This window comes from Rhinolophus ferrumequinum, chromosome 17, assembly GCF_004115265.2.
Source record: "Rhinolophus ferrumequinum isolate MPI-CBG mRhiFer1 chromosome 17, mRhiFer1_v1.p, whole genome shotgun sequence".
NCBI classification, from domain to species: Eukaryota; Metazoa; Chordata; class Mammalia; order Chiroptera; family Rhinolophidae; genus Rhinolophus; species Rhinolophus ferrumequinum.
The window spans coordinates 52,265,769-52,285,268 of NC_046300.1; the positions used below are offsets into that span (position 1 = coordinate 52,265,769).

A 19,500-nucleotide genomic window follows, 5' to 3' on the forward strand; every position below is an offset into this window, starting at 1 on the left:
CTGAGCAACCATTTTCTTTCACAAACAACTTGAAAAAAAATGTATATTTTGATGTGAGAAACTAAAATAGAAAAAGTGAACAAAAAATGACTTTAGCATGGCTAATTAAGACTTCATTTAAATAGTTACCAATTCCCACAGTCAAAAAATTGTCGTAGTAATTCAATAGGAGGTTGAGCTCCATATTTCTCCAATGCAGGCATATTCATGTCATCTATAAAAATTATACACTTCTTTCCCATAGGTGGTCCAAAAACTCCTTTGCGTCTTTTATCCAATCTAGCCATAATAATGTTCTAAAATATAAAGAAGAAAGTGTAGTAGCCACACTTAACACCAGAAAAAAAATTAGGAATTTAACAATCTAATTATGTGAGAAAATAATGCCAAGCAGCACTATGTGCATGTGTTTATTTATTTATATTTATTCACTTTTAGAGTGATACCAAACTTCATATTCAACATTATTCTTTATTGAAACACTTCTATGTGCTAGGAAATATATACCAGGTGTGATCAAAAGATACGCTGAATGTTTACATAAAACAGTTATTACAGTAAAAGACACATTGCCATTAATCCCCCTCAAAATTCTCCCTCTGGCTTTGAACACACTTATCCCACCATTCTTGCCACTTTCTGAAGCAGTTCTGGAAGTCCTTTCGTGAGTGTCTTTACTTCATCCTCCATCACGACAACACTCCATGTCACACATCACTTCTGGTACAGCAATTTCTGTCAAATAAAAACATTATGGTGTGTCCTCATCCATCTTATTCACTGGATCTGGCACCTTGGGACTTCTGGCTCTTCCCCAAAGTCAAAACGACTATGAAAGGTAGACGTTTTGAATCAATTCAGGACATCGAGGCAGCCATGACAGCACTACTAAAGACACGAAAGAGATTTCCAGAACTGCTTCAGAAAGTGGCAAGAACGATGGGATAAGTGTGTTCAAACAGAGGGGGAGTATTTTGAGAGGGATTAATTGCAGTGTCTTTTACTGTAATAGTTTTTTTTAATTTAAACAGTCACTGTTGTTTTTGATCACACCTCATACATACATATTTATATATTTATATTGTACACACACACACACACACACACACACACACACACACACACAATTTTCCTCATTGGATACCCCAACATATCTATTAACTTTAACTTACCCAATACCTAAAAGCACTAATCTAAATTTGTAAAATTTTCAGGTTAAGGGAATTCTATAGGCTTAAAACAACGGAAATGAACCCCACAGATCAGGGGAGAATGGAGAGACATAAATTTAGGAATGGATGAAAAAATAGTGATTAGAAAAGATCTCATGCAGTACTTTAATCATAGCAGTTTGGGGGGTAAAGAGTGGAATGCGCAGGTATATGGTTCTTGTCACAGAAGTTCATACAATAGTCCATGGTTTAAAAGCTCTTTCAGTGATGAAAGAGCTTTAGTAAGCAGCAGATTCCCCTAAGGATCATCCAGGAGAGTCTAGAAAGTTCTCTCCCTCTCTCTCTCACACTTCCTTTTCCAGTTAAGAAATCAATTATTGCTTCTTCTTGGGCTTAAAAAAAGGTGACAAAGCTCAACAATCCAGTACTAATGCAAAAATATTCTCTCAAACATTTGTCCTAAAAACCTGACTTTTAAAACTTACTTGTAATGCCAAAAGTAAAAGTTTTGAAGTTTTATTTAAATTCATAAAAGAAGATTTACACAACTGTTCATTTAATACACAATTTTGAACACTAACCAAATAAATTAAAAAGTAATAATTATAGAGCCATGTTTCTGGCTTTAAACTAACCTGAACCTGGTTGGCACTGGTCCGCGCAGAAAAATTAATATAAAAAGGAAAGTACTTGTCCTTTTCCAAGTGATTCATTAGCTTATCCTTCACATACACTGATTTTCCTGTACCCGTTGGACCCACAAAAAGCAGTGGCCTTTATGAAAACAACATATCATTCGAAAGGGGAAAAAGTCAGAATACATTTCTACTAAAAGAAGTTGGAGTTAGTTGAAAATGTAAATAATAATCATAGCATCTTCATCCAAAAATTCACATTTTAATCTATCATTCTTATTTCATGAAAGGCTGTAATAATAATTTGCACACATTTTTCTTACTGTTATGGAGACTTTAATAACAAACTATTATTTGAACAGATGTAACATTGCTATATGCAAAAACATTCATAAAACAAGTAATAACATGCTTAACTTTCCAGAAAAGAAAGCCAAAGTTTTTTCTCCTCAGAAAAGTGATGTATTTGTATTCTTCAGTTAGAAGTACAGGCAAGGGGGTGCAGTGTCAAATAGACTAATGAGATGACGACAATAAGATAGGTTTAGGCTGTTTCAGTTACTTCAATAGCATAAAGTTTCTGTTGAGAAACTAAATGACAGTGAATTCTAAAGCTAACAGTTATGTATACCTGTTAATAGCACTTTAGAATCAAGTCCGAGTTACTAACTGAAAATACTTGTGTAAAAGCAAACTCTAAGGAATTTTCCATTCAGTGAGACTCAAGCAAGGTTTCTCATTCTCGAGTAATCATAACTAATTTTAAAGGAAAAAAAAATCTTATGAGTTATGTTCATAGAACTCTGAGGAATACCAGTCTGAGAAACACTGATTAAAACTCAAATACTGTCACTTTGAATGATAGTTTGGCACCATACAATACATAAGGGCAAACACAAAGGCTGGCACTAAAACTGAGTAAAAGCATTTAGTTAGAATGAGTCATCTAAGTAACCCAAATTATGGTAATATTCATTTTTTAAATTATCACTGAAGTATAAACATAAAAGTTCTTTTAGAACTATAGTAACCCCTGAGAATTTATCTATTTGTCCCAGTCTGAGAAACACTCATCTTATGAAAAACTATTTATTAAAATATTTTTAATAAATAAAATACTGTTCTTAACTTGGGGTCCATCGACCAACTGCAGAAATTCTTAGACAGTATTCTGAGAATATGTGAACTTGGATGGCAAAAAGGTTATGTACTTCTTTACTTTCACTATCCTTAACTAAAACGGAATAATTTTTTTAATAGTACCTGTGTCTTTGTCACCAATAGAAATCATAGATATTACACTAAAGATTATAATTGTTAATGAGATCTCAAAAATATCACTCATTCTATTACTTTTTCAAAATTATAACAGTCATCAGACTTACTGCTAGACCTTACAATTTAATGTGTTAATAAAGAAGCACATGTATTACTACTATAGCCCAAATTTGTTCAATATATTAATAAATATATTTCAATATGTGGTTTCCTTTGTAATATTATGTTTATATTATTTATTTAAAAGCATTATTCTGACACATGGTTCATGGCTCAAAAGAACTCTCATACTAGAAAGCCCTCAGAATTGGCAAGTGCCTTCCTTGCCTAAGAAAGTTTTTAATGTAAGCCAGTAAATGCAAAACAGGGATAAAATAATATTACTTCATGAGCTATAAACTATTTTTCCTGTTTTTTTTAACTAAACAAGATAAAATTATCACAAAATTCACTCAGAAACAAGTTCTTTATCAACAACAAACCATGACATTTATGCATATCATGTGAGCTTGTCTAGTTAAAATAGTATTAATGATGAATTATGCCTAATGTTTTAAATGAAAAATAGTGACAAAATGTTACTAAGAAAGTTGGTATGGATATGCCTAGGGTATGTGCTAGGCATTTGATCAAGTTCATGTACTCCTTTGCGATGTACTCTTCTGATTTAAATCTGAGTTTTTCATGTTCATCTTAAGTTATGAAGAACTAGCATAGGACATATTTGAAAATTGCTAAATATAATGGGAGAATGTGGATCATGGTTACTCTGATACCTCAGGAGTATAGTGAACTTTGACTAGAACACATACCTACTTAATAATAACACTGCAACTGACTTTTAGTCTGATATTACAAACAAAAGAAATATAAGGTGGCTTATGAGGCCAACAAAGTATGGTGGCAAAGGCTTTGGGGTGGGCAGTTGGAAACCTGGATTCTAGGTTTGTCACTAGTAGCAGATGTCATTATGGACATGTCAATTGGCCCCCCAGCATCTCAGTTATCTGAAAATGAATGACTTCAAAGTTTACTTCACATATTCTATGATCCTATTACAATGACACTGTTATATTTAAAATATATATTTATAAGTTTCTTACTTCGCGTAGGTAATACTCAAATTCATTAGAAATGTGTATCTAATTGTGTCCATTGTAGGGACTATGATATCTTGAATCTTGACATGTTTATCTCCTAAATTAGTACTTTTAATTAATTCATTCCAATGGACCCAGTGACCTCGGTTTTTCAACTACAAGAGAACATAAGTTTAAAATATTATAACAAGGCACTTGCTATCTAAAAGGCTCTTTTTAACACACTGCTGTCATATTTGCTTTTACAAACTTTATAGTCTTTCCCCCTTTTAGTATGAAATATTAGATTCATTCAAAATAACATTTTTAAGTAATGAAGTAGATTAATAAACATCCATGAATCCACCACCCAATTTAATAAATACATTTTTCTTTAGATTAATTTTCATTTCCAATGATAACCTGAAGAACTTAAAAACACTAAGTTATCACAAATTCAACATATCTAGAATTTCACATATGTTTGCCTCTATGTCCTCTTAGCACTCTAGTCTTTCCAAAATGCCTTCAAGATGTCTTTTTGCATATATCAAGTATTTATTTGACAGCCACTCTGATGTAGCTCACGTTACAATTTACTGGATTTTGGCTTTATGTTTTCATATTTTAAAGTAAAGGGCAATAATCTAACTAGAAACAAAATGTCATATGAATTCACTATGTTTGTTTCTCTAAAATTATTCTCTTTGGCATTTGGATCAAGGCTGACAGTAAGCCAGGACATATCAGAATAACTGAACTGATCGTTACAATATTAAAATTCTTAGCATTACTTATATCAGACAAAACAGATTTTAAAACAAGGGCTGTAACAAGAGACAAGAAGGGCATGCCATAATGATAAAGGGATCAGTCCAATAAGGATATAACTCTTGTAACATCTATGCACCCAACGTAGGAGCACCTGAATATATAAAGTAAATACTGACAGATATAAGGGAGAGATGGACAGTAATACAGTCATAGCAGAGGACTTTAATTATCCCGCCATTGACATTAAGGGATAGATCAGCTAGACAGAAACTCAACAGGAAAACATTGATCTTAAATGACACATGAGACCAGATGATTTAACTGATATTTTTAGAACATTTCACTCCAAGGCAAAATACACATTCTTTTCAAGTACACATGGAACATTTTCCAAGGTACAACACATGTTAGGCCACAAAACAAGTCTCAATAAATTTAAGAAGACTGAAATCATATCAAGTATCTTCTCCGATCACACTGGTAGGAAAACAGAAATCAATTACAAGAAAACTGAAAAACACACAAAGACATGTAGGCTAAATAACATGCTACTAAACAATGAATGGGTTAACAATGAAATCAAGAAAGAAATCAAAAGATACCTTGAGACAAATGCAAATGAAAACACAATGCCCCCAAATTTATGGGACACAGCCAAAGCAGTTCTAAGAGGGAAATTCACAGCAATAGAAGACTACATCAGGAAACAAGAAAAATCTCAAATAAACAATGAAACCTTACACCTAAAGGAACTAGTGAAAGAGTAACAAACAACTCCCAATGTAAGTAGAAGGAAGGAAATAATAAATACCAGAGCAGGTATAAATGAAATAGAGTCTAAAAAAATAATACAAAACAAAAATCAATGAAATGAAGAGCTGATTCTTTGAAAAGATAAACACAATTGCTAAACCTTTAGACAGACTCATCAGGAAAAAAACAGAGAGAACCCAAATAAAATAAGGTATGAAAAGGAAGTGACAACTAACACCACAGAAATACAAAGGATTCTAAGAAAATACTATGAACAATTATATGTCAACAAATTGGACAGCCTGGAAGACATGGATAAATTCCTAAAATCATACAATCTTCCAAGACTGAATTAAGAAGAAACAGAAAAATGTGAAAAGATCAACTACTACTAATGAACACGAATCAGTAGTGAAAACCTCCCAACAACAAAGTCTGGAACAAGATAGGTTCACAAGTGAATTTTACCAAACATTCAAAGAAGAATTAACACCTATCCTTCTCAAACTATTCCAAAAAAATACAAGAGGAGGGAAGGCTGCCAAGCTCACTTTACGAAGCCAGCATTACCCTGATTCCAAAACCAAAGACATTACAAAAAAAAAAGAAAGAAAGAAAGAAAAGAAAATTATAGGCCAATATCCCTAATGAATATATGCAAAAATCCACAGCAAAATATTAGCAAACCAAATTCAACAATACATTAAAAAGATCATATAGCATGATCAAGTGGAATTTATTCCTGGGATGCAAGGTTGGTTCAATATCCACAAGTCACTTAATGTAAAACACTACATAAACAAAATGAAGGATAAAAATCATATGACCATATCAATAAATGCAGAAAATGCATCTGACAAAATCCAACATCCATTAATGATAAAAACTCTTAGCAATGTGGGAGTAGAGGGAACATACCTTAACATAATAAAGGCCACATATGACAAACCCACATATGATATAACATTATATGCAATGGTGAAAAGCTAAAACAATTTTCCTTAAGATCCAGAATAAGACAAAGATGTTCACTTTTCAGAGAAATTAAGAAAACAATCCCATTTACAATTGCATCAAAAAATAAAATAAAATAAAATATCTAGGAATAAATTTAACCAAGGAGTGTCCTTTGATACATGACTGGATAAAGAAGATGTGGTTCATCTATACAATGGAATATTCCTCAGCCATAAGAAAAGGTAAAATACTGCCAGTTGCGACAACATGGATGGATCTTAAAATTATCATGCTAAGCGAAATAAGTCTGACAGAAAAAGTCAACAGCCATATGGCTTCACTCATATGTGTAATATAAAACTGAAAGCAACAAACAAAACAAACAAGAATTCATAGACACAGATAACAGTTTAGTGCTTACCAGAGGGTGAGGGGGAAGGAGGGTGGAAGAAGAGGAAAAAGGGGGCCAAATATATGGTGATGAAAGGAGAACTGACTCTGGGTGGTGAGCACACAATACAATATATAGATGAGGTATTATAGAAATGTACACTTGAAACTGATATAATTTTACTAACCAATGTCACCCCAATAAATTTAATAAAGATTAAAAAATTTAAATTTTTTTCTCTATGAAAGACACTGCTAAGAGAATGAAATAATAAGCCATATACTTAGAGAAACTCTTTGTAGAACATGTATCTGATAAAAGACTTGTCTTGTGTCTGGAATATGTAACAAACTCCAAAAATTCAACAATAACAAAGCAAACAACCAATTTTTAAAATGAGCTAAATATTTGAACAGACATTTCAACAAATAGACAGATGGAAAATAAGCACATGATAGCATTCTCAACATAATTAGTCATTATCCATTGGCAAATTTAATCCCACAATCAGGTACATACCAATATATATATACCGGGGGTGCCAAAAAAAATATACACACGACTTGTATTCCTCTTTTGTTACTGGTATATATTGAGTATTACAATTTTAATAAAGTTTTTTTTCCTTTCTTAAAATGTGTACACTTTTTTTAGCACCTTCTGTGTGTGTGTGTGTGTGTATGTATATATATGTGTGTATAAATACACACACACACACACACACACACACATATTGGAATGGCTAAAATGAAAAAGATGGCCATACAAGTGGTTGGCAAGGATGTAGAACAACTGAAACTTTCATGATTCAACCATTTTGGAAAACTGTTTGGCAGTTTTTTTTTTAATGTTAAACATATTGCTACCATATTCCAAGATATTCACCCAAAAGGAAAGAAACAACATAAGTCCATTAAAACAAATAAAAGCTTGTATAAAAATATTCATAGCAACTTCATTTGTAATAGTCAAAAGCTGGAAACAACCCACATGCCCATTATCAGTATAATGAAGAAATAAATGGTGGTATATCCATACAATGGAGAATTAACCAGCAATAAAAAGGAACGAACTACTGATACATATAAAAATATGGATGAATCTCAAAACAAATATACTAAGTGAAAGAAGCTAGACAAAAAGCATACTGCATAATTACATTTATAGAAAATTTTAGAAAATTCAAAATAATCTATAGTGACAGAAAGCTGATAAGTGGTTGCCTGAGGCAAGAAGAGGAGGAGACAAGAAAGGGAGGGAAAGAGAGAGTACAAAAGGGCACAAGGAAACTTCTGGAGTGATGGATATGTTCACTATCCTGATTGATGGTTTCATAAATATGTTTAAAACTTATAAAATTATAAACTTTAAAAACAGAGGGTGCCAAAAATATATATACACATTCTAAGAGAGGAAAAAACTGTATTAAAATTGTAATACTAAATATATTCTGACAAAAAAAAGATGAATACAAGTCACAGTTGACTTCTGCAATTACAAGAGGTGCGCAAAGTGGTTACCAACAATGTCCAGACACTTCTGATTATGGCAAACTACTGCTTGAGCAACGATGATCAAAGTGTCCTCTTGTATTGCTGTGCATGCCATTTCAATTTCTTCCCCAAGTACCGCCAGCATAGCTGGTTTTCTACAGTACATCACATCCTTTAATGTCCCCCTAGGTACCTTAAGGGGACTTAAGTCAGGAGAACGTTGGGGAAACTCAACCGCACCTCTTTGTCTTATCCATTGTCCTGGCAAATTCTCATCGAGGTCAGCTCTCACATCTTGGTGGAAGTGCGGTGGGGTGCCATCTTGTTGGAAGTAAAATCGATCATTCCCAAAAAGTGTACGAATTGCAAGTAAAACAGATGTGTGTATCATGTCTAGGTACACTTGACCAGTAACAGTACCTTTAAAAAAGAATGGTCCAATTAGTCCCCTTAATGACAGTCCACACCAGAGGTTGAGGATCGGTAAATGGACTTCTTTATCCACATGAACGTATGGATTTTCTGAAGTCCAATACACATAATTACGTCGGTTCACTGTTCCGTTCAATTTAAACTGTGCTTCATCAGACCAAACCGTTTTTCTCACAAACTCATCATCCTCTCGTCCCATGTTTTGGAACCACTCACAATACTGCACCCTTCGATCAGGGTCATCTTCATTCAGTGCATGTAATAATCTTGGGATGAAAACTTTCCCTTTTACTGTTTTAAGAACGCATCGTATGCTTGTTTTGCTAACTCCTTTCTCACGTGCACATTGTTTAGTAGACTTCTGTGGCAAGCGTGTAAACTGTTCCAACACCACAGCAAAAGCAGCAGAACTTGTTGCTGTGCAAGGCCTCCCGGATCTTCCCTTGTGCACATCACACACAGTACCATGTGTCTCAAAATTATCACGAATGTGTGTAATTGTTAGGCGTGTTGAGGGTTCTGTTGCATACTCATGCCTCCATTGTCATTGTACTTCTACAACATTCTTGAATTTCAAATACCACTTCAAAATGGTCTTGCGCTCCTCGAATGACAACCATGCTTCTGCCATTTTCTTTGACTGTCCTGCCTGTTGCATGGTGATGCTAGCATTCATTTGATTAATGCCATCTTTTGAGTGAATGTCATACTACCCACTGGTACCATAATTCAATTCAACTTCAAAACGTAATACATAGGTAACATCTCTTAAAATGTGTATACATTTTTTTGGGCACCCCCAGTATGTGCAGTTCCTTTTATGTCAATTATATCTCAATAAAGATGGAGACAGAAAGAGAACAAAAAAAACCCAGAAATTAGAAAAACAATCCCACTAACAATTGCATCAAAAAACAAAAAAATAAAATATCTAGGAATAAATTTAACCAAGGAAGTAAAACACTTGTACTCAGAAAATTATAAGACATTGAAGAAGATACAAATAAATGGAAGCATATACCATGCCCATGAAAAGGAAGAATTAACATCTTTAAAATGTCCATACTACCCAAAGCAATCTATAAATTCAATGCAATCCCCATTAAAATACCAATGTCATTTTTCACAGAAGTAGAACAAATAATCTAAAATTTATATGGAACGACCAAAGACCCCAAATAGCCAAAGTGATCTTGAGAAAGAAGAACAAAATTGGAGGTATCACACTGCCTGATATCAAATTATACTACAAGCTATAGTAATCAAAACAGTATGATACTGGCATAAAAACACATACATAGATCAACAGAACAAACTAGAGAGGCCAGAAATAAACCTATGCCTATATGGTCAATTAATCTATGACAAAGGAGGCAAGAACATATACAATGGGGTAAAGACAATCTATTCAATAAATGATGCTAGGAATACTGGAAAGATACATGTAAAAAGCGAACCTAGACTACCTTCTTACTCTATATACAAGAATAAACTCAAAATGAATTTATAAATTAAAAATGGATTAAAGACTTAAATGCAAGACCCGAAACCATAACAATCCTAGAAGAAAACATAAGCAATAAACTCTCTGACATTGCTCTTAGTAATACTTTTTTGGATATATTACCTTGGGCAAGGGAAACAAAGGGGAACAGAGTGGGACTACATCAAACTAAAAAGTTTTTGCACAACAAAGGAAATCATCAACAAAATGAAAAGACAACCTACTGAATGGAAGAAGGTATTCATAAATGATACATCCAATAAGGGGTTAATAACCAAAATATATAAAGAACTCATACAACTTAACACCAAAAATACAAACAATCTGATTTAAAAATAGGCAGAATACCTGAATAGACATTTCTCCAAAGAGGAAATACAGATGGCCAGCAGACATATATAAAAAGTCTCAAGGTCACTAATCATTAGAGAAATGCAAATTAAAAGTACAATGACATATCACCTCACTCCTGTCAGAATGGCCATCATCAATAAATCAACAAACAAGTATTGGTGAGAATGTGGAGAGAGGGAACTGTGTGCACTGTTGGTGGGACTGCGAATTGGTGCAGCCGCTATGGAAAACAGTATGGAGGTTCCTCAAAAAATTAAAAATAGAACTACCTTTTAACCCAGAAATTCAACTTCTGGATATTTATCCAAAAAAATCCAAAACACTAATTCGAAAAGACATATGCACCTCTATGTTCACTGCAGCATTATTCAAAATAGCCAATATATGGAAGCAACCTAAGTTTCTTATTGATAGACAAATGGATAAAGAAGATGTAGAACATATGAATACATACAATGGAATATTACCCAGCCATAAAAAGGATATCTTTCCATTTGTGACAACATGGATGGACCTAGTGGGTATTATGCTAGGCAAAGAAGTCGGACAAAGACAAACACCATATGATTTCACTTATATGTGGAATCTAAAAAACTAAATAAACGAATAAACAGAACAGACACAAGTTCATAAGTACAGAGAACAAACTGATGGTTGCCAGTAAGGAGGAAGGCTGGGAGGAGGAGTGAAAAAGGTGAAGGGATTAAGAAGTACAAATTGGCAGTTACAAAAGAGTCACAGGATATAAAGTACAGCATAGGGAATATGGTTGATAATATTATAATAACTATTTATGGTGTCAGGTGGGTACTAGACTTATCAGGGGGATCACTTTGTAAGTTATATAAATGTCTAACCATTATGCTATCTGTACACCTGAAAGTAATAAAACTGTAATTGGAAAAAAAAAACACCCCAGCAGTTTTCCACTCTCATTTTCTCTTCTCCAGCAACTACCTTTACCTCTTTAAGCTGGATATTTTAGTATTTACCTCCACTTCTTAAAGAATATGCTTGTGTTACCACCTCTTGGTTTTTTAGTTTTAGAGATGATTTTATTGACTTCTCACAATGACTACTGAGGACTCTCTTCCTGGTCATATTGATAAAATTCTGTGTTAGCATGGTTTGAGGGAAAGAATTCTGCACTGGCAGTCAAGAGAGCTGGGTCCCAGTCCTGACTCTTCTAGCCATTTGCTAGAAAGCTAGGTTTGCTTCTTTACCTGTAAACCTTGAAATTTAGCTAAAATTGTAACCAAGGTTCTATCCAGATCTATGATTCTGTTAAGTAAAATTTGCATGAATCAAATGATTATTCAAATGGCTATTGTTTAAAATAATCTTTTTAAAATTCTTTTTTAAAGTGGAGAAAATAGATTTAATTTAAATCTGAAAATATAAAATATTCTTACAGCAAGTTTATCTATATTGTCCACAGTTATAGGAGGAGAAAGTAAAGTAACTAAAATGCTAACCACAAGAGTCAATCCCCTAGGATGGGAACCTAGGAGTTTTTCCTGCTGATCCAAGACTTTGTGGTTTATAGCTTATCATAATAATCATTTTATATCATACCTCATACATGTAGTCATAGACCAGGCCTTTATCATCAAAATGGCATTCCCATTTACCCACAGATTCAGGTACTGGGTTGCTATCATTTCCCAGTATGATTGATCGTAGGAAAGAATCAAAAACAATGCGACCATCTGTATCACAACTTCCTCCAATGGACCAAATCAAAGAAAACATAAAGCACGCCTGTTGGTAGATAAATAAATAAATAAATAAATAAATAAATAAATAAATAAATGAATGAAAATTAACTTAAACCAATTATTTAAAAGAAAATTTTAACAAATTAATTAAAATTTAACATATTAAGGCCTGGTTAACCTACTTGGAAAAGGTCCGATCTATAAATGAAGTGGATTAGAGCACAGCTAAGTCACATACAGTCATTTCTCTGGCAATAGTTATCTAAATTTAAAATGCCCATGCCAAATGATATAGGAATTTCTCATTTAGGAGTTTATCCTGAAATATATTCTCACCTGTCAAAATGATATATGTACAAGAAAATTCACTGCAGCATTGTTTGTGATAGCAAATGATTAGAAGCAATCCAAATAAATGTTCTTCAACAGGGGTCTGCTTAATTGGACTATGCTACATACACTGCAATACATGCAGTTATTAAAAAAGAAGGGAACTCTACTGAGATGGAATGATCTCCAAGATATACTGTGAGAAAAGCTGCAAGTAAGTATGTATGGTATGCTAACGTATAAGAATGTATGTATTAGGCACCTGCCTTATATAGTTTAAAAATCTATCAAACATATTTTAAGAGAAAATTTTCAACTAGGTATCAATCTATATTAGTCTAAAAATGATTCTGAACCATTTAAATAATTTTGGGAGTTTAGGTTTACTAACAGAATGAAAATTTTCAGGAAATATATAATACAAAGTTTACATAAGTAAACTATTCCTAAGATACTTTTATTTTATTAAAAAGTAACAGTGATATATATAGAATAATATTAAAAACTAGATCTGTGAAAGGCTGTTCCAAACTTAGGAAGAAAAAGGGATATAAATAAATTATACTTCAAACATGTCTGTTCAATTTCTTCTAAAGTAAAGGGAAATAAAGGTGAAAGGGGAGGGGGGCAGAAAGAGATATGGCTAGCAGGGAACTCTGGAATGTGAGATGTCTGAGGCAGAAGATTTTCTGTGGCAATGAGGTGAAGGGGAAACAATAAGAGGGAACTGAGGTTACCACAGAGTGGAAGAGAAGGTAGACTGGGTGGATTCAGGAATAAGGTGGTGGATGGGAAAGTAGCATACACCAGGAAAGAAAACAACACGCTTTTGACTCCCTCAGAGTCATGTTGGCTGGCCTTCTGTGACCTCTAGACATTAACTAAACTGGACCACTGATTCTCCCGTACCCATGAGCTCTATGCATTCTGCCACCAATATTCCACCCAGCTAGGTGGATGCCTGCTCCTGGTCTCCCATAGCCAGCTTCTTGCAGTATATCTATGTCCTAGCTTAACATTAAGACAAATCAATTTACCTAAAGTCCATATTGGATTAATATTGTCACCTTATTAAGTGTTAATCAAATTATGATCTTTTATAAATAACAGGGTAGATTTGGTTCATTCAGACATATTTTATTTTCTTTAAAGTGTTTTTTAAATCAGAAATCCAGGTCAGGGCAACTTTAACGTCTTCAGCTATTCTTTCTGTGCTCACCAAAAATAGTTCTGGATCTCACAATGTCTTTCTCAGTACAAGTATCGTTTGCCAGAGGCATATTTTATCCTGTAATCGAAAACCACATTAAGTATAAAACCAACCATAATCCAAACACGAATGTGCTTGCTTGTAGGATCATTTTCTACCACGTCACAGAGCAGCGCTTCAAAGAGGCGTGTGAGGGATACAACCACATTGCTATCACTTGTAGGAATCAGTTCCTGCAAGGGGAAAAAAATATACTTTTCTTTCATCTTATTTGAAAAATAAAAGAAAATAAATATTCCATTTAAAAAACTGAGAAAAGCATATATGATTTTCAAAACGTCTTTATAACACTTAAACTTACAGAATTTAAACTGTCTGCATGATACAAACATCTCTCAACTGTTTTGGTTTAGCATGTTATATTATACAATTGTATATAACATATTCTAAATTCTCTGGTAAATGAAAACCAGCTACTCTAAGAGAATAAACAATGTTCTAGGGATAGCTGAAATAAAGTCTCTAACAGTCATTCATTCATTTATATATTCAACAAACACTTATAAAAAAACATACTATACCTATATACCAAGCTAGGAGATATAGAAATAAAACACACAGACTCTAAAAAGGAATGATACTGAAATTAAATAGACAACAATAATACAGGGTAATACTGACAAGACAGAGGAAGTCCTAGGGTGGGTACTTGGCATAAACAATTAGCCCAGACCCACGGAGGAGGACGACAAGGAGGGAAATGGGAGAGGAATAAATCAAGGAAGGCTTCCCAGATGAAGTAATATCTGAGCTGAATTTGGGGAAAAATATATGTTAGTCAGGTGCAGAAGGGAAGGATGTTGAAGGCAGGATAAACTATATACACATGGAAATGGAGATGCACTGGGGTCTTGGAACATACCCCCATGGATGATGGGAGGACCACTATATTACAAAGCTCTAGTAAACGAAATAGTATGGTACTGACACAAAAATAGATATATTAACCAATGGAACAGAATAGAAAGCCCAGAAATAAACCTAACACATACAGTCAACTAATCTTCAACAAGGATGATAAGAATACACACTAGAGAAAGCATAGTCTCTTCAATAAATGGTGTTGGGAAAATAATGAAATTGGCCATTATCTTATGCCGCACACAAAAATCAATCCAAAATGGGTTACTGACTTACATGTAACCCAAACTGTAAAACCTGAAACTGTAAAACTCTTAGAAGAAAACATAGGAAAAAAGCTCCTTAACATTGGCCTTAGAAATGACTTTTTGAATATGACACCAAAAGATCAGGCAACAAAAGTAAAAATTAACAAGTAGAATTACATTAAGTTAAAAGCACAGTAGAAGCACAGCAAAAGAAACAATCAACAAAATGAAAAGGCAACCTATGGGGCTGGCCCGGTGGCTCAGGCGGTTAGAGCTCCATGCTCATAACTCCAAAGGCTGCCGGTTCGATTCCCACATGGGCCAGTGGGCTCTCAACCTCAAGGTTGCCAGTCCAATTCTCAAGCGCCCCCTGCAACTAAGATTGAACACGGCAGGCACCTTGAGCTGAGCTGCTGCTGAGCTCCCGGATGGCTCAGTTGGTTGGAGTGCGTCCTCTCAACCACAAGGTTTGCTGGCTTGACTCCCGCAAGGGATGGTAGGCTGTGCCCCTACAACTAGCAACGGCAACTGAACCTGGAGCTGAGCTGCGCCCTCCACAACTAAGACTGAAAGGACAACAACTTGACTTGGAAAAAAGGCCTGGAAGTACACACTGTTCCCCAATAAAGTCCTGTTCCCCTTCCCAGTCCTGTTCCCCTTCCCCAATAAAATCTTAAAAAAAAAAAAAAAGGCAACCTATGGACTAAGAGAAAATATTTGCAAACTATATACCTGATAAAGGGTTAATATCCAAAATTTATAACAAACTCATACAATTCAATAGCAAAAAAGCCCATCAACGCAACTTAAAAATAGTGAGGGACCTGAATAAATATTTTTTCCAAAGAAGACATACAAATGGCCAACAGGTATATGAAAAGGCACTTAACATCACTAATCATCAAGAAAATGCAAATCGAAACCACAATGAGATATGACCTTACACCTGTTAAAATGGCTATTATTAAAAAGATAAAAGATGGTAAGTGTTGGTGAGGATATAGAGAAAAGAAAAATCTTTGTGCACTGTTGATGGGAATATAAATTGGTATGGCCATTGTGGAAAACAGTATGGAGGAACCTCAAAAAACTACAACTAAAAATAGAACTACCATATGATCCAGCAATCCATCTTTAAGGTATATAACCAAAGGAAATGAAATCAGTACTTCAAACAGATATTTGCACTCCCAGGTTCATTGCAGCATGATTCACAACAGCCAAGACATGGAAACAAACTGTCTGTTAACGGATGAATGGATAAAGAAATTGCAGTATACACAGTGGAATATTATTCAGCCTTAAAAAAGGAGATTCTGGTATTTGCCACAACATGGATTAACTTTGTTAACATTATGATAAGTGAAACAAGCCAGACACAGAAAGGGATAAACTGTAGGATCTCACTTACATACAGAATCTAAAGTTGAATATATAGAACCAGAGAATAAAACAATTGTTACCAGGAATGGAATAGAGAGACCTTGAGCAAAGGGTGCAAAGCTGTAGTTGTGTAGGATAAATAAGTCTAGAGATCTACTGTATAGCATGATGACTACAGATATTGGAATTTTTCCAAGAGAGTAGATTTCAGGTACTCTCACCACACACATACACACAAAAATGTGGTAACTACTTGAGGTGATGTATTAGCTTGACTATAGTAATCATTTTACTATGTGTATACTATATATGAAATCATCATGTACACTTTAAATATAATTTTTATTTTTTAAATATTTTAAAATAAAACCCAGAGGGATAAACACATACACACATACCTCAATGCAAGTATAACGAGGGGAACTGAATAAGATTAGTAGATAGTATCAATGTCAATATCCTGGTGATATAATATAGTCTTGCAAAATGTTATCATGGGGAAAAATTTGGTGAAATGTACATGGAATTTCTATTATTTATTACAACTGTCATGTGACTCACTGATTGCCACAATAAATATTTCAAGTTTTTAAAAAATGGACACTAAATGTCTAAGGTGAAATTGATTTTAGTTATTTATCCTACCGTTGTGACTTTAGACTAAGTTGAGTAAAAACTAAAGAAACTTGAGTGGGTCAGAGAATTAGAATATTACCTTGCATTTTTTCTTACGAAGCTTTAAAGTAGGCTGTATTAACCAGTCAAATAGTCCTCTTAGCAGAGCCTGATGATCTGGTTCCTGTAGAGGTCCTTTCAGTGAATTCAACCATGAAGACACAAGAGGTTCCCATCCTAACTGTGAGGGTTCCAAATAAATCATGCCACAGCGGCTTACAGTGGCAGGCTAGAGAAAAAAGACAAAAATTGTTTTCCTTTGTTGCTTTTATACTAGTAGTACCCAGCAGTTATTAAGTACTTCTTTGCATGACTTATAAGGCCTTTCATGAGCTGGCTCCTGTCTTCCTCTACAGTCTCACATACATTAGATGAAACTATTTGCAGTCACAGTTCCCCAGGCATGTCATGGCTTCAGGTCTTTATATTATACCTTGTCATGATTTGGAATGACCAGCTTCAACCAAACTCCCTGGAGAAGTCTTACCCTTTAAAACCAGATGAAATACACAAATGCTTTCCATGGTCCTCCACTATCCATTCCCCTCTGGGGCACTCATCCCCTCAATATTCAGAGCCCTAACATGTAACTCTATATTGGCATTATTTATTAGCATGCTTCTCCTCCTCCTTAAATGAGCATACACTGTGTCTTACTTATCTTTGTACTCATAGTGCCTAACTCATCTTCTGAGACATGATAAAAAAAACTTATTGACTAAATGAATGAATGAATGAATGAACGAACGAACAAATAAACAAACTACTGTTATGTAAAATTCTGAACTTACTGAGGCCTGGGAAAGGTCCATTGCTTCAAAGATGAGGCTCATTTGAGGAGACATTTGAATGATTTCTCCACTCATAAGGCAAAGCTAAAAGCAATTATTTTTCAGATGTTTATATAAAAATTCTCAAACTTCTCAGGTAAGAATTTATTCTATTTATAACACAATGTATATCCTGTGATATGATGTAATAAGTATTAGAATGGAAGCCAGAAAATCATAATGCTAGGTCTAGCTCTGTCAATTACTTACCAGGTAAGCAAATACATGACATCCCTGAATCTCAAGGCTCTTCATCTATAAACAGGGATAATTTCTCTCTCATAGAGTTGTGTGTGGGGGTGGGGAGGGTGGGGGAGCTAAATAACAGATGGCAAAAGCTATAAAATCCTGTACAAATCTCAGTTTTTGTTATTAATAAAATTATATGAAATACTCTCGATTTTATAAAGTTGTCAGAGACTTTTTATTAATAAAAAAAGAGAAATAGAAAAGAGAATAATGTGAACACTCGTATACCCATCTCCTAGATTTTACCAATGTTAACATTTTGCCATATTTGTTTCATCTTTAAAAAAATTATTTTAAAAAGCATTACACATACCATGGCATTTCACATCCAAATATGTCAATATTCATCAAAAAAATAAGGACTTTTCTATATAACCACAATAATATGATCACATCTAACAAAATTATCAATAATTTCTTTCTAATCATCTAATATCATCAACTCATGTAATACTCAAATTTCCTCAAGTGTACCAGAAATGTCTTTTCCACTGATTTATTCAAATTAAAATTCCATCAATGACTAGGCATTGTGTTTGCTATGTCTCCTAGGTCTCTTTTAATCTAAAATATTCCTTTTTGATCAAATATGTAAAAATTGAATTTGCAACTGCTTCCTGCCAAACTCCTTTCTTGCATATTATTATTAAAGTCATCCTGTCTTCTCAATCCGTTGGCTTCTATCTTTGGAATTATCATTAATAATAATGATAAATAAATTATGATAAAATAATAATGATAAATAAATTATTCCTAGTCATTTATTTTTCAGTGTTTCTTCTTTGCCTCTACTATAGTCCCAGTTTTGCCCCTATCTAATCATATGTCAACAATGTGACACTTACCATTTTTGGATCTGTTTCTGATCTGTAAAATAAATAAATGGTCTAGACCTGGACTGTCCAATATACTAACCAGTAATCATGTGTGGTTATTTATATTTAGCTTAACGAATGAAAGTTAAACAACATTTAAAGTCAGTTCTTCAATTGCACTAAGCCACATTTCAAATGCTCAATGTATGCATGAATGCTCAATAAGCCACGTGACGAGAGGCTGTCTTATTGGCAGTGCAGATATTTACATCTGCAGAACGTTTTATTGGACAGTGCTG

The 19,500-nt window shown here is 34.0% G+C and overlaps 1 protein-coding gene across 1 annotated transcript in view; it reads right to left on the bottom strand.

Moving 5' to 3' along the window:
- DNAH12 (dynein axonemal heavy chain 12) overlaps window positions 1-19,500 on the bottom strand; it is a 190,131-nt gene that overhangs the window by 82,344 nt on the left and 88,287 nt on the right. The window contains exons 33-39 of the mRNA XM_033131749.1: window positions 18,099-18,182; window positions 17,348-17,536; window positions 14,194-14,313; window positions 12,398-12,583; window positions 4,189-4,340; window positions 1,808-1,946; window positions 130-296 (exon numbers count right to left, since the gene is read on the bottom strand). Of these exons, the coding sequence (XP_032987640.1) occupies window positions 130-296; window positions 1,808-1,946; window positions 4,189-4,340; window positions 12,398-12,583; window positions 14,194-14,313; window positions 17,348-17,536; window positions 18,099-18,182 (1,037 nt within the window). The remainder of the gene's footprint in view (window positions 1-129; window positions 297-1,807; window positions 1,947-4,188; window positions 4,341-12,397; window positions 12,584-14,193; window positions 14,314-17,347; window positions 17,537-18,098; window positions 18,183-19,500) is intronic.